The sequence below is a fragment of the Trichomonas vaginalis genome, chromosome III (assembly GCF_026262505.1).
Source record: "Trichomonas vaginalis G3 chromosome III, whole genome shotgun sequence".
Taxonomy (NCBI): Eukaryota; Parabasalia; order Trichomonadida; family Trichomonadidae; genus Trichomonas; species Trichomonas vaginalis.
Window position 1 is genome coordinate 19653837 of NC_067205.1, and position 14068 is coordinate 19667904.

At 29.7% G+C, this 14068-nt stretch overlaps 7 protein-coding genes across 7 annotated transcripts; 2 read left to right on the forward strand and 5 right to left on the reverse strand.

The window, feature by feature from the left end:
• Positions 1 to 1979: 1979 nt before the first annotated feature.
• TVAGG3_0731850 (coatomer family) lies at positions 1980 to 5424 on the reverse strand (the record flags this gene model as incomplete). Its single annotated transcript, XM_001312298.1, has 1 exon — positions 2074 to 5424. One exon carries the CDS (start codon positions 5422 to 5424, stop codon positions 2074 to 2076), a length of 3351 nt encoding a protein of 1116 aa, XP_001312299.1.
• Positions 5425 to 5593: 169 nt separating this feature from the next.
• Positions 5594 to 7034, reverse strand: TVAGG3_0731860 (uncharacterized protein; the record flags this gene model as incomplete). Its single annotated transcript, XM_001312299.1, has 1 exon — positions 5663 to 6214. The coding sequence occupies one exon, from the start codon at positions 6212 to 6214 to the stop codon at positions 5663 to 5665; it is 552 nt and encodes a 183-aa protein (XP_001312300.1).
• Positions 7035 to 7097: 63 nt separating this feature from the next.
• Positions 7098 to 8101, forward strand: TVAGG3_0731870 (uncharacterized protein; the record flags this gene model as incomplete). The annotated part of the gene is made up of 1 exon (XM_001312300.1): positions 7098 to 7769. The coding sequence occupies one exon, from the start codon at positions 7098 to 7100 to the stop codon at positions 7767 to 7769; it is 672 nt and encodes a 223-aa protein (XP_001312301.1).
• A 171-nt stretch (positions 8102 to 8272) lies between these two features.
• Positions 8273 to 8806, reverse strand: TVAGG3_0731880 (tetratricopeptide repeat domain domain-containing protein; the record flags this gene model as incomplete). Its single annotated transcript, XM_001312301.2, has 1 exon — positions 8273 to 8806. The coding sequence occupies one exon, from the start codon at positions 8804 to 8806 to the stop codon at positions 8273 to 8275; it is 534 nt and encodes a 177-aa protein (XP_001312302.2).
• Positions 8807 to 9076: 270 nt separating this feature from the next.
• On the reverse strand, positions 9077 to 9526 carry TVAGG3_0731890 (uncharacterized protein; the record flags this gene model as incomplete). The annotated part of the gene is made up of 1 exon (XM_001312302.2): positions 9077 to 9526. One exon carries the CDS (start codon positions 9524 to 9526, stop codon positions 9077 to 9079), a length of 450 nt encoding a protein of 149 aa, XP_001312303.1.
• A 459-nt stretch (positions 9527 to 9985) lies between these two features.
• Positions 9986 to 11182, reverse strand: TVAGG3_0731900 (deoxyribonuclease II protein; the record flags this gene model as incomplete). The annotated part of the gene is made up of 1 exon (XM_051244565.1): positions 10261 to 11074. A coding segment is annotated over one exon (814 nt), but the record flags the coding sequence as incomplete, so codon positions are not given.
• Positions 11183 to 12135: 953 nt separating this feature from the next.
• On the forward strand, positions 12136 to 14051 carry TVAGG3_0731910 (spectrin binding; the record flags this gene model as incomplete). Its single annotated transcript, XM_001312304.2, has 1 exon — positions 12136 to 14040. One exon carries the CDS (start codon positions 12136 to 12138, stop codon positions 14038 to 14040), a length of 1905 nt encoding a protein of 634 aa, XP_001312305.1.
• Between the last annotated feature and the right edge of the window lie 17 nt (positions 14052 to 14068).

Genomic DNA, 14068 nt, shown 5'->3' on the forward strand with positions numbered 1-14068 from the left:
TCATGATCATGTCTACATTATTTAACAATAATATTAGAGCATGACAATTTGCACTATGGTTTCATTACTCTTGTTTGGCTGACAAACAGAAGATTGTTCCAGCAGTTGCCACTTTGTATGAACAATACAGAATTTCCTTTTCCTTTTAAATTATAAGTAATTGGTTTTTCAAGTCGGTAAAAGTGAATTTCGACATTATTTCTTGGTAGAAACGGCTCAATTCGCAATTTTGTGAACGTTTATACCCCAAAATAAGGTAAAATATAACTAATGCCACTCATTTAGCTATCATTTTCCATTCAAAAAGAGTGATATATTTCCATACACACATAAAAAAATCGTTTTTCATGGGAAATTAATTTGATTTCCCGACTAAATCTAAATTATATTAAACGATAATTTCAACATTATTCACATGAATCAACACTAAGAAATGCGTATTGAACAAACTCAAACACTTAGAAACTCTCTTTGGAACTTCAACGAAGTTTTTCCGATTATTACGATGCTGATGATCCTACTATTAAAACTGAAAACGAAACTATATCAGGAAGTAATGGCAATTACTACATTAATCATGCGATATTTTCATTCCATTACCAAAAAACAGCAATTTACCTTAATTCCAATAGCAAAGCGTTACTCGAAACATGCACATTTTACAATAACAGCTCCACAGGATATGGTGGATCATTCTATATCAAGGAATCTGACTGCGCCTTAGTTCATCTTTGTTTATCACTTTCATCAACTTCTAATTATGGATGTGCATATCGCATTGAATCAAAATATGGTAGTAACAAAAAAAATTATGCATTTGAATGTTCAGTTTCAGAATGCTACGGAAAAAGTCATTCTCTTCATCATTTCCTAGGAGATATCCAAGTAAGTAACATGAATACATCTTATCACAAAATTACTTCTTATGCTGGATATTTAATTTCTTCACCAACAGGAACAGGAATTATGAATTTCACAACAGCTTCGAATTCGTCATCTACAAAATATGCTGTAATTTCCAATACAGGTAATTTTAAAATTACAAAATGCAATTATTTAAACAATGAATTTAGAGCAAGTAATTGGGCAATAATTTTTTGTTCTACTTCAATTAGATATTCAAATTGTTCATTCATAGGAAACAAAGGAAACTATTTATTTTATAAAAAAACAATTATTGATAATTGTTACTTTGATGAAAACAATTTCACTCAAACTGTAAGTAATAATCCAGTTACTTTTGAATCAATTCAACCATTTGATTTCCATATATCTCATTATTCAACAGAAAAATGTTCTGCTACATATTTTTATAATAATCCTCTAAATTTAGAATTAAATAAAAATAAATCATATAAAAAATATGAAGAAGATGAATTAGATCTCGAAGACATCAAATATATTATTAATAATGTTTATAAAACTTCATTTGTTGAAGCAGTAAATTTATCTTCATTTAAAGAATAATTTATACCAAATCTTAGATAAGACATTAATATTTATGAAATGGTAGTTCTACAATAGAAAGAAAAATACAGTTATCTCCTGTATTTTCGAAATCAATTTCTCTATTTTGTTATTGTTGACCGATATTGAAAGCTTTACAAAATATGTTCTATCAATCTTCTTCAAGAATTACAAAATAGTTCGAAAAATGAAAACAGCTTCACTTATTCGAGATAAATAAACAAAATAATTCGAAAAGTGAAAACAATATTCGCCATATTTTGCTAAATTGCAAATTTTGGAACATTTTTAATATAAGACATATAGTTGACACATTGATTTCACCCATATACACATTATTGTGTTTTAAATTAAAAGCAAATTTACAAATGTATGCAAAGTATTTACTTGGTATTGCAGAGACTTCTGAAGAAGGTTTCAAAAATTATATTTAGATTATATGATTGATGACAATTATATGTTGACAAAAATGCAAGGTGGAACAACATAAATAAAATTTCTTTATTGCTATGGGAATATCTTTCAAAGGCTTTTGACGCATTGCAAAATTAATAAAATGACAAGGAGATAACAATATGAAATTTATTCATAAAAAAATTAAATTGTTTATTTGTCTCGAATTAATGTTAAACCTTTCGATTCATATCCAATTTCACAAAGATTACAGACAGGACAAAGTTTTCCTTTGTATCTTGAAAGGAATGAAGATTTGCAAAGAGGACAAAAAATTGATTTAGTGCCTCGGTAAATAGGTACAAATGAATAACAACAAAGTTCGAATGGAACTTTTTCGTTGTAATCAACTTGAATTGAGTCAACTGCTGAATTACCTGTGACTTGAAGTGTTTGAAGTCCCAATTCGCGAAGTTTGTCATTTCCAAAATCAATCATTCGACGAGAAATACAAATAGCACAGTGATTGCATTTGTGTTTAAGACTCTGTTTGAGTGCACTTCGCAAACAAATACTTTCATGAATTGAAAGCAATTTGCAATGTGTCATGTACATAGAATATTCAACTTGTCGTTTGATATTTGATTCTGTCTTACGTGTGTTCTCTAATAAACAACAAACACAGTATTCTTTACATAGTGAAATAATTTCAATGACTTGTTTCTTTTCATCAAGTGTATGAACACTACAAAAACAACTATACAAAAAAAGTTCTCGACATTTTGAAATGCACTCTGAAATTTTTGCTTTCGTGAATGAATTAAATATATTGTTTTCAATTGAACTCAACAATAAAATATCATTACATTTGCATGGAACAAAAACACCACGGAAAATAGAACTAAGTGGGAAAACTAAATTTCCATATTCTGTACGCAAATATGAATGACATGAAACATAAAATTCAGGTAAAAATTTTCTGATTTCTTCGTAATTTTTAAGACCAATTTGTTCTTTCAACAAAATCAAACAGCCTGAGAAATCACCGCTCTTAGCAAGGTCACCGGCAACATTGCAATTATGAACCCATTGTTTCTCAATATTTTCGCCTTCAACTGGAATTTCAAATATTGATTGTTGATAATCATTTCTATAATCATCTTCAATTTGAATGTCCCATCCTTCTTCTTCAATACTATTATCATTGTTCTTGTTATCTTCGTCTGATGAATTGTTCCAGCCTTCAATGTCTGATGAATAAATTTTACTGTGAATTTCATTTTGTAGTGTATTAGAGTTAGTTTTAGTGAAATAAGTTGGCCAATTAGATTTGATCTCTTTACCATGAAAAATATGAAGTGTAGATGACTTAGATGTATCAAATAACGATGGATTGAATTTGTCAAGAATTTCTTTAAGTTTCTCATCATCGTTGTTCCATAAATATAGCAATGGATTTCTTTCTTGATCTGACAATGAAGAAAGATCTTGTTGACGACCACTGATCATGTAAAAGAATGCAAGTGATTCATTGTCGCATGATTTCTTGTAACATGTTTCTGCAATTTCAAGGTTACCTGAGTTTAATGAGACTTTGGCAAGATTTTTGTAGCATTCTCGGTCATTCAAAAAATTACAAATAGAAAATGCTGTATAAATGTCTCCACAAAGAAGAGACATCTCAAACTTTTCTCGTTCTGTTTTAGATGTAATTTGTGAGATTTCGTACTTATGAAGATTCTTTGATGTATCATGGACGAAATCACCTACAAGAGATGACGCTGATTGTCTGGAAACACTTGAAATGTCATTATTTGTCATGCTCTTGATGATATGAATCTCTTTAGAGTTCAATTTCTTAAGAAATGTTGTTCCATCTCTTGTAACAAACCACATACTGTCAATAGATGGACCAATCAAGTAGTAAACGGTTGGTGTTGTGTTGATGATGCCTGAAACGTGGCCACAAAAGTATTTAAGATGATGTTTCGTAGTATATAAAACAATATCTTCGTAAAAACAACAGCTTTTGATTTTAGTATGTTCTGTGAATGATTCAATATATGAGAAATCTGATTTAGCATAAAATATTGTTGTATCGTTATGTGCACAGATATATTCCTTAGATGAATCAAATTTGACTGATTTAGCACATGGAATATGACATAGAGAAATTTCTTTCCCTTTGATTGCATCGAAAACAATTAAATATTTTTCGGTTGAAATGAATATGTTTCCACCATTGAAGGTGAACAAGTCTTGTGCATTTTCAACTGGATATTTACGAGTGTTTCCTGTTAATGTGTCAATAACTTCTAAAAAATCTCGTGATGTCGACAAAAATGCAATAGTACTTCGGTTAACAAAGATTCCTGAGTTTCCAATAAATCGTTGGCGTGATTTAGCATTAGAAAATGTTGTGAGTTCAATAAAGCCTGTTTGTCGACCTTGAATGTTATATGAAACAACAACTGATGTCTTAGTAGGACACAATGATACTTTAGACACATTATCGTGTAATGAAATCTTTGTCTTGTTAGACTTGTTAGTTGTATCATAAACTAATAAGTGATTCTTTGTAGACCATGCAATAGTTCCGCTAACAAAATCGTTGAATGGACGTTCCTTCCAAAGTTTGATAACATCAATACCGTGACTGTGACCTATTGCTAAAACAGAAGATTTATGATTACAACAAATAGATAAAACTTCGAGAATAGGATTGTCGTATTTAAATAATTTCTTATTTTTAAAAATGTCATAGAATGAAATACAGCCGTTTTTCTCTGAATAAACAACAAGATTAGATGGATAATGGAAAAAGCCGGAAATAATAGGAATCCCGTTATTTGGGATAGTTGAAATTCGAGTAGCAGAGAGTCCGGTGACTTGCCAAACTCCGATTGTAGAATCTAAACTGAATGAAACAAAAATTTCTTCTGATTTATGCCATGAAATGTTAGTAACAGAATCTGTATGTGCATCTTCAACCCAAATAAAGTTGCCAATCTGTTCGAAATTAAGTAATTTAGTTTGAACTTCTTGAGTGTGTGATGAATTGTATAAATTATTTAAATCACTCAATTTCAATGTTCCGTATTGATTTCCTATTGCAACTAATGTAGATTTCGGAGAGAATCTTGCTGTTGTCACTGCACAAGAGGTAGATTCAATAATAGAAACGCAATGTCTGCTTTGCCAGTTATAAATTCTGGCTGTTCCATCACCGGATGATGATAAAAGGAATGGGTATTCGGTATGAAACTCTAATTGATAAATAGAATTTAAATGATCTGAAAACGTAGCGAGTAACATGCATGTTTTGTAATTTATGATATTGATTTTGCCTGATGATGTTCCGTATGCAAAGAATGGCTGTGTTTTATGAAATTCTAGACAGTTGATTTTGTGTTTTGATTGTGTAATTTCAACAATTTGAGAGCCAACTTCGTAATTTATGATTCGAATGAATCCATCTTCTGTTCCATATAATACCCATGGTAGAATTGGATGAAAAGCAACTGCAGTTACGGCTCCAGTAACTTGTTGACAAATTGGATGCATTGCTTCTGTCACTTTTTTATTTTAAAAGTCTTTGCGCATTTATCTCTGCTGGACAGAGAAATAGATTCAATTTGTTTCAATAATCTCAAAATAAAGACAATATAGAAAGATTTTAGCCCATAATTTACATTTAAATCTTAATTACTATCATTTCAAAGAAGCAAATACACGCGGAGCTACAAATGGCAACAGTTTAAATAGATGTGCACTTAAACAGCCTGAGAAAAATAATTTTCATTTATTCTGTTGATGAAGATAAATTTACTGCTTCAACAAATGAAGTTTTATAAACATTATTAATAATACATTTGATATCTTCAAGATCTAATTCATCTTCTTCATATTTTTTATATGATTTACTTTTATTTAATTCTAATTTTTTAGCAGAACAAAAATATGTTGAATAATGAGATATATGGAAATCAAATGGTTGAATTGATTCAAAAGTAACTGGATCATCATTTACAGTTTGAGTGAAATTGTTTTCATCAAAGTAACAATTATCAATAATTGGTTTTTCATAAAATAAATAGTTTCCTTTGTTTCCTATGAATGAACAATTTGAATATCTAATTGAAGTAGAACAAAAAATTATTGCCCAATTACTTGCTCTAAATTCATTGTTTAAATAATTGCATTTTGTAATTTTAAAATTACCTGTATTGGAAATTACAGCATATTTTGTAGATGACGAATTCGAAGCTGTTGTGAAATTCATAATTCCTGTTCCTGTTGGTGAAGAAATTAAATATCCAGCATAAGAAGTAATTTTGTGATAAGATGTATTCATGTTACTTACTTGGATATCTCCTAGGAAATGATGAAGAGAATGACTTTTTCCGTAGCATTCTGAAACTGAACATTCAAATGCATACTTTTTTTTGTTACTACCATATTTTGATTCAATGCGATATGCACATCCATAATTAGAAGTTGATGAAAGTGATAAACAAAGATGAACTAAGGCGCAGTCAGATTCCTTGATACAGAATGATCCACCATCTCCTGTGGAGCTGTTATTGTAAAATGTGCATGTTTCGAGTAACGCTTTGCTATTGGATTCAAGGTAAATTGCTGTTTTTTGGTAATGGAATGAAAATATCGCATGATTAATGTAGTAATTGCCATTACTTCCTGATATAGTTTCGTTTTCAGTTTTAATAGTAGGATCATCAGCATCGTAATAATCTGAAAAACTTCGTTGAAGTTCCAAAGAGAGTTTCTAAGTGTTTGAGTTTGTTCAATACGCATTTCTTAGTGTTGATTCATGTGAATAATGTTGAAATTATCGTTTAATATAATTTAGATTTAGTCGGGAAATCAAATTAATTTCCCATGAAAAACGATTTTTTTTTTGTGTGTGTCCGCTAAAAAAATCTAAGGAGTTATATATCGGTCTTGAACTTTATTCGTGCATAACCATTGAAAAATATATCAATGTAAGGTCTTATAGCACAGCCAAGATCAATCATCATTTATTTCAGGCAGAATTGTAAGATCTGTTTCTCTCATCTTTGAAATTTGCATAGTTTTTCTCCTAAGTCTCAAATTAAGCTTCTTATGACATATTCTATCTATATCTTAAATATGAGTCCTTTTCTCAGTCTAGAAATGGTGATACCAAACATAAAAGTTTTTCAAAATTTTTTTGATTGAAAGACGTTTAAAAATTAATGTCGACCCTTCAAGAGTGCTTATATCAATCATTTTCTAATAGTAAAGACAATCAAATATCAAATAATCCAACAAAAGTAAAACCATATGTATATAATGCAATGCAGATTTTGGATTCAAACATGAAATTAAAGTTAGATAACCAACAAAAGCTTAATAAAATCTACGAAATTTGCGATAAATACAAAAGCATAGGAAATAAGAGAAAATTACCATCTAAATTACCCAATTGTTCAACAAATAATAATGTTAACGAAGATTTATCGCAACATGAAGTAGTATATAATGAAATAATGGAAAGGATTCAGCAGTCAATCTTAATGGGAGTTGATGAATTAGGATTAACAATGAAATTACCTTCAGAATTACAAAAAGAATCCATTAATTTGGAAGAACAAGAAATTCAAGATGAACACGCTCTTTCTAGTGATGATGAAGATCCAACACCTCGTAATGCAGCTAAAATTGCATCAATGATAAAAAATGATGCGAATAATGAAGAAGAAGATCACGAAAATTATTCCCCTAAAGTTAAATTACCGTCTCCTATGCAATATGATACTAATAAAAATGAAGAAGATAAAGATGAAGATTCTTATGACGAAGAAGAGTCTGATGATGATGTATTTGTTGAAGAAACAACCCCAACTAATATTGTTCATAGGAAATAAATCTGTTAATATAAATGATTTGAGAAAAATTAATTATTTTACAAATATTTGAATTTAATTGAAGTATTTATTTCATGATATGTTTCTAATTGAATTCCTATATAGTAGGTATTATAAAATGTGGGGACCAAGTTATTTGCAATGCAAATGTCAATTTTTGATATAAATAAATGTTAGTAGAAGAAGCTACAAACCAAGATACGTTTGTTTCAATCATGGAGTCTAATTTATTAGGAAAACTACAATTTTTTTTCCTCTATTCGTAAATATTTGAGGAAAAATATTCTTAATTAATGAATTTATTTATTAATCCGCTACTATAGAGTCTAAACATACATTAACTGCTTAAGTTTAAATGATATAAAGATATGTAAAAATATCTTTAAAATAATATGGACATCCAGTCCTTCATTTTATTATAATCAGTTTTATAACATGAAAGTAATATATTTATATTAATAAAAAGTTGTGAATTTATAAAATAACAAAACAATTTTATTAATTCATATTAAAGTAAGTAAATTCTGAGGAATTACAGGCACTTTCTTAAGGTATTCTATCTCCTGTTCCTTACCAGGTGTTATAAAATAGTCAGTATCATTCAGTTCTACGAAAACAGGCTTACTTTCGATAGAAGATTCAAGTAATTCTAATTTTTGTCGAAAATAAACTTGTGCTTTAGTAACATCCATTGCTTTTTTATATAACTGCATTGCATCACCTTTCTCTGGCTTCATCTCGAATATTGTACCTATATTTGCCCATGCTTCTATCAAATTCGGTTTAAATAAAATTGATTTCTGAAAAGCATGAAGAGCTTCATCATATTGGGCACCAAATGTATAAATAAGTCCTAAAGTGAACCAAACTTCAGCGTATTGTGGTCGTTTATGCAACAACATTTTGATACATTGCAATGCATCAATTAATCTATTGGCTTTGCACAAAAGACGTATAAGAACGTATTGTAATGATGATGAAAGAGAAGTAAATGATGAAGAAAAGCCAATCTGAATTGCTTTTTCGCATATTTCCATATTATCTGACAAAAGCATGATATAACACTGTTCTGTAATCAAATCTGCGCTTAAACCATTATCAAATTGCGATAAATAGTTGACGGCTTCTTCGTATTCTCCTAATAATAAGTATGATTCTGCAACTTCGATTGCTAACGTAATTTTGGAGGCACCTGATGATATAGATGCAAGTTTTAGAAATAATTCTAGCGATGATTTGTATCTTTTGACATTTCTGAGGCAAATAGAAGTTCTAAAAAGAGCATCGAATTGTATTTCGGCTGGCAATTACTGCAAATTATTTTCTATCAGTTCTAGTGCTGTTTCAAACATGTTGTAGTGAGTTAGGCAAATAAATATTAAATATTTCTGGAAATTTGACAATTCTGCTGAATACTGTAAACAACTACTATATGCTAATAATGCTTGAAAGAAATCTCCTGCTAAAAGACTTAAATTTCCGTATTTTAAATGGTCTTGTAATGAAATTATTCCTTTTTTTAATAATTCGTTCCTTTCTGAAATGAATTTGTTCGTGGAATCATCTTGTGCGTATTTTCTTACTTCTAGATAGTTTGAAATCGCAAAAGTTGTATAGATTGATTCATAACTTTGGCAAAATTCATTTATTTGAGACCAAGCATCAAAAACTGTTGAGTTAACAGTATCAACAATCTTATTTGCTCCTGAATGCAAGAAATGATTTAACCTGCTTGTGGTCAAATCAATTTCTGACATAAATGACAAATTTTGAGCTCAAAATCAATATCAGGCTACAGTATTCGATAACAAAACTATCTGGAAAAGAATGATTAGTGCAAGAAGATAGTAGTATTTCAATTCTTCACTGATTCATTCCATATTCGAATGATATTTTTTCACAATATTTCTCATTAGAGTGTATGTTTTGTGTGGTTGTCTTTATCATTACAACTTGCTTGGTTTTTGTGGGAACTTCAGTGATGAAATTTGAAGTCTCAAATATTTTATCAAACTCTTTATATATTGAAATGCGAGATCCAAATACGATTATATATTTGTAGTCATGGCAAGTTATCCTATTTGCATGATATCATATCGATTTGTGATATGATTCTTATAATTATCGGGTAAGTAATTTGTGTTGAGTAGCATATATAGAGCTATTGATTATAGTTTAAATTTGCCTCATGGACTCAAAATAGAAAGCTACGATTTTTAGCTTAGAAGTCTTTATTAAAAAATTAAACAAGTTTAAAGAACATTTCTTTATTCTAAACTTGTAAATTTGATAATCAAAAAGGAATGAAAGTGGGTATTAGAATATTTTATTTGATTATAAAATTAATAGATAAATGCTGTATTAAGTTGTACAATGCATGCTTAAGGGCACTGTTCAACTTCAATAGCACTTTTTCTCATTAATGCAGCAAATTTTGCATCTTTCATGCACCAAGTTCCTCCACCACGTTCCTTTTGTTTATCCTGGCGATTTATTCCTCCGATGCAGATATAATCGCCTGCAACGGCCCATTTGGAGTGATCGTTCATTCTTGTCCATTGAACGCCGTTTATACTGACTGTAAGGATGTTGTTTGAGTGGTATCTCGAACTGCAGTCGGATGTCATTGTTCCTGGTCCTCTTGCCCATGTTTCTGAAATTACATTTGTTTGGAAGGTTGGTGCAACGAGATCGTGGTACAAGTCTTGTCCCCAGAACCTGCATTTGGAGAATAGCTTGATAGAACGTGTCTTTAAATTGATATCTGTAACTTTCGTTTGAACTTGGCTTTCAATCCATTTTCCATCGATAACTTGTCGTAGATTTGGTATCTTAAGATCAGTAAAAGAAGGTGCATTGTAGGAAACTACGTATCCACGCTCAATTAACATTCCATAGGCCCAATCGTTGATTTGTTGATGAGTTAAAGATGTGCAAAGCATTGCTTGGCCAAAGTTAGTGCCAGTGTCAGGATATGAGTACTCAGTTGTAACTTTTGGATCATTTGGATAGCGTGGAACTGAATGTTCAAGGTAAAGACCATTATCTTTATCGAAAATAAGGACGCCCTTTTTGTGTGCATATGTGTCAGAGGGATTAGATGTTCTGTGTGGTGGTTGGTCCGAAATAATCATGTAGCCGACTTCAGGATTGTTAGAATACATCGGGGCAAGCGTGTTATACAAAGGGTTATTCTTCATAGAGCCGACATCAGATGGCGCCTCGGACAAACTGGTTGATGGATCTGTGTAAAAGAAGGCCATTCCAGTTGCATGGTTCGGGTTTCGATCTTTTAACGTTGGCATTTTAAATAACGCATACCAGTCTACATCATTGCCCTTGTTGTTCTTGCACTGTAAAGAAGAATATGAAGTGGTGAGTAGGAAATGTAGCATTTTAAAAAATGATAAAAATATCCAAAAGTGACAATACGGTATCTGAAATTGATGTGTTTTAAAATTAAAAAATATTAAAATAATATATGTGATAAAGAAAAAGTATATTTTCAATTGGCGGGTTAAATACCCGCACTTTTCAAAAAATTAACCTCTATCATATAATTAAATATTGTTCCAAATTTTAATGAATTTTTCATGAATAAAATATTTGAATTACATTGAAAATTAATAGCTTGTGATTTTAGATTCAATGAAGAATGACATGTAAATCTAACAAATATCTATCAAAACAAAACTCTAAAATATGTTTAGACAATAAAAATATACAATATATAAATTGAAAGGTTTAACTTTATTTGTCAAAAATTAATAAGACGTGAAAATCTATGAGCTTATACTTTCCTACGAAAATTGCACGATATAAAAAGTTCTTTGAAACGATCGCAAGCGATGATTACAAATGGAATATTAATGACACTATTTTCAATATATTTGGAGATCGAAATACAACAAAATATATTATAGATGCAATTAACTTTTTACATAACTTTCCTTCAGATGGTATTGATAAGGCAATGTATTTGATTCCAGAAAATATAGATCCAAGCAAGTATTTAATTTATTGCGTATTTAAAGGAAATATTAAGATTGTGCAGTTTTTTCTTGACTCCCTAAAAGAAAACATAGAATTTGATGATTTATATAGATATTTTCTTTTTGCAAATCAATATGAAGAAGAAATTTTCCAAACATTTATTGATATTAATGAATTATTGATTTATTATGGAAGTATAGAAAGTATGTTATTTTCTTTTCATGAAATTTATGAAAGAGGACAAACTATCATATTGGATGAAATCAAATATAATAATTTAATTAAAGATGTAAACATGAAAAGAGGATCAAAAACATTGTTAATATATGCATGTGAGAATAATTGTACTAATTTGGCAAGAGTATTGCTTGGAATGCATGCGGACTACAACATGAAAGATGATAAAGGAAATACATCAATTTTTTATTGCATCAAGAATGCAAACATTGAATTAGTTCATCATCATTTTCAATACTCTATTAATTTACTAGAAGAAAACAACGATGGAACATTTCCACTTGATATTGCACTCAAATCAAGTAACATTGAACTTAAAGAACTCGTTTGTAAATACTATTTCAAATTCAAAGCAAATTTCCTTGATGACAGAGTCAAAATGAGATTGAACACATATTTTTTAAGAGAAAGCGATACAATCAAAGCTGAAATTATAAGAATGTCATTGAAATATGAATCTCACCAGTTTGCAAAATACTTTTTAGAAATGGTCGAAGATAAATTTATTGATAAATACAATTTAATGGCAATTGCCTATTCAGAAATTGTTACTCCAAATGTTTTTTCTCCATGTAAATATAGTTTGATGCTAAATATGGTGTATAAGAGATCCACTGATAAATCAAAATTAGTTGAATTGGTAATTAAAAGGAAAGACGTTGAATTTTTCGAATTAATTGCATCACAGCAACTCGGAAGAAGTATGAATTTTCCATTGAGCGATGGAAGAACACCAAAAGAAGTCTTAATTGAACTTGCGCCCACAGACAAACGCTATCAAGAAATGCTTGATTATATAACAAAAATTTATAAAGTTAGAATACCAAATTGGGGATTATTAGCTCCTAATGTTCAGAACATGTATTTCAAAATATTGTCTCTTCATAAATTTAGAAACATTCCCAAAGAAAAATTATTAGTTTATCAATTTTTTCAATCCATATTTTTGTCTAATAAGGCAAGAGTTCTAGAATTTATTGAAAATGGCATGGACGTTAACGTAGTTATGGATGGAATTCATCCATTAATGATGTGCAATAATGTATTCATGGCAAGTTTTCTAATTGAGCAGGGATCAAAATTGGATTATAAGATTTGTTTAAACATCAATCCCGCTGAATTTAGACAAATTAATGCCTTTTATGATGCTAAATTTTATAATTCAGATATTATGTATCATACTTGGTACTGTCCAATTCATGCAATTGTTTTTACTGGAAGATTAGAAGTATTGGAGTATTGTGTTTCAACAGGTATTAACCTCAAATTATTAGATTCTCAAGAAAATTCATTAATGCACTATGCTGTAAGTATATCAGATGAAGTTGACCCAAATGCAAGCAAAGCAAGATACCTTTATAAAAAGAAAGTAAGTATTAAATCCAAAAATCTTGATGGATATCAGCCAATTCATTATGCTGTGACTTGGAATTACGGAGCTGTAAAATTCCTGATTGAAAAAAGAGTTGATCTTAACGCAATAGGAGTCGATAAAAGAATTCCACTTCATTTTGCAATTGCACATGGCACTCCTGAAATAGTAAATCTTTTAATGAGTAAAAAGATAAACTATGATATTCAGGATCATTTATTAGATTATCCAATTAACATGATAATGAATCAAAAATTCGATAATAACATTATTAGGATAATTGAGGTATATGCCAAATATGGAGCCTCATTAGACTATCCTTCATTTTCTGATGGTGGTCCCATTTTATTTGACTTTTTGAACAAACATGAAGTATTAAAATGCTTAATCGATAATGGCGCTGACTTAAATAATTTAAATAAAAATAGAGATACAGCCCTTGCGGTTTGTTTGAATAATAAGAATTTTGTAGGAGTCAAAATGCTCTTAGAAGGAGGTGCCGATATTAATGCAAGTAATCATGACACAAAATCAAATTTATATGAATGTCGATATGCATTATTAATGAAATATATTTTAAAATTTCATCCAACTCTTTATCTTGATGCACCAAAATATTATATTCAAATAAGATTTCTCGATGTAGCAAAAGAATTATTTAATGTTTAATGCAGCAATAAGTATTGGATCTTATGAA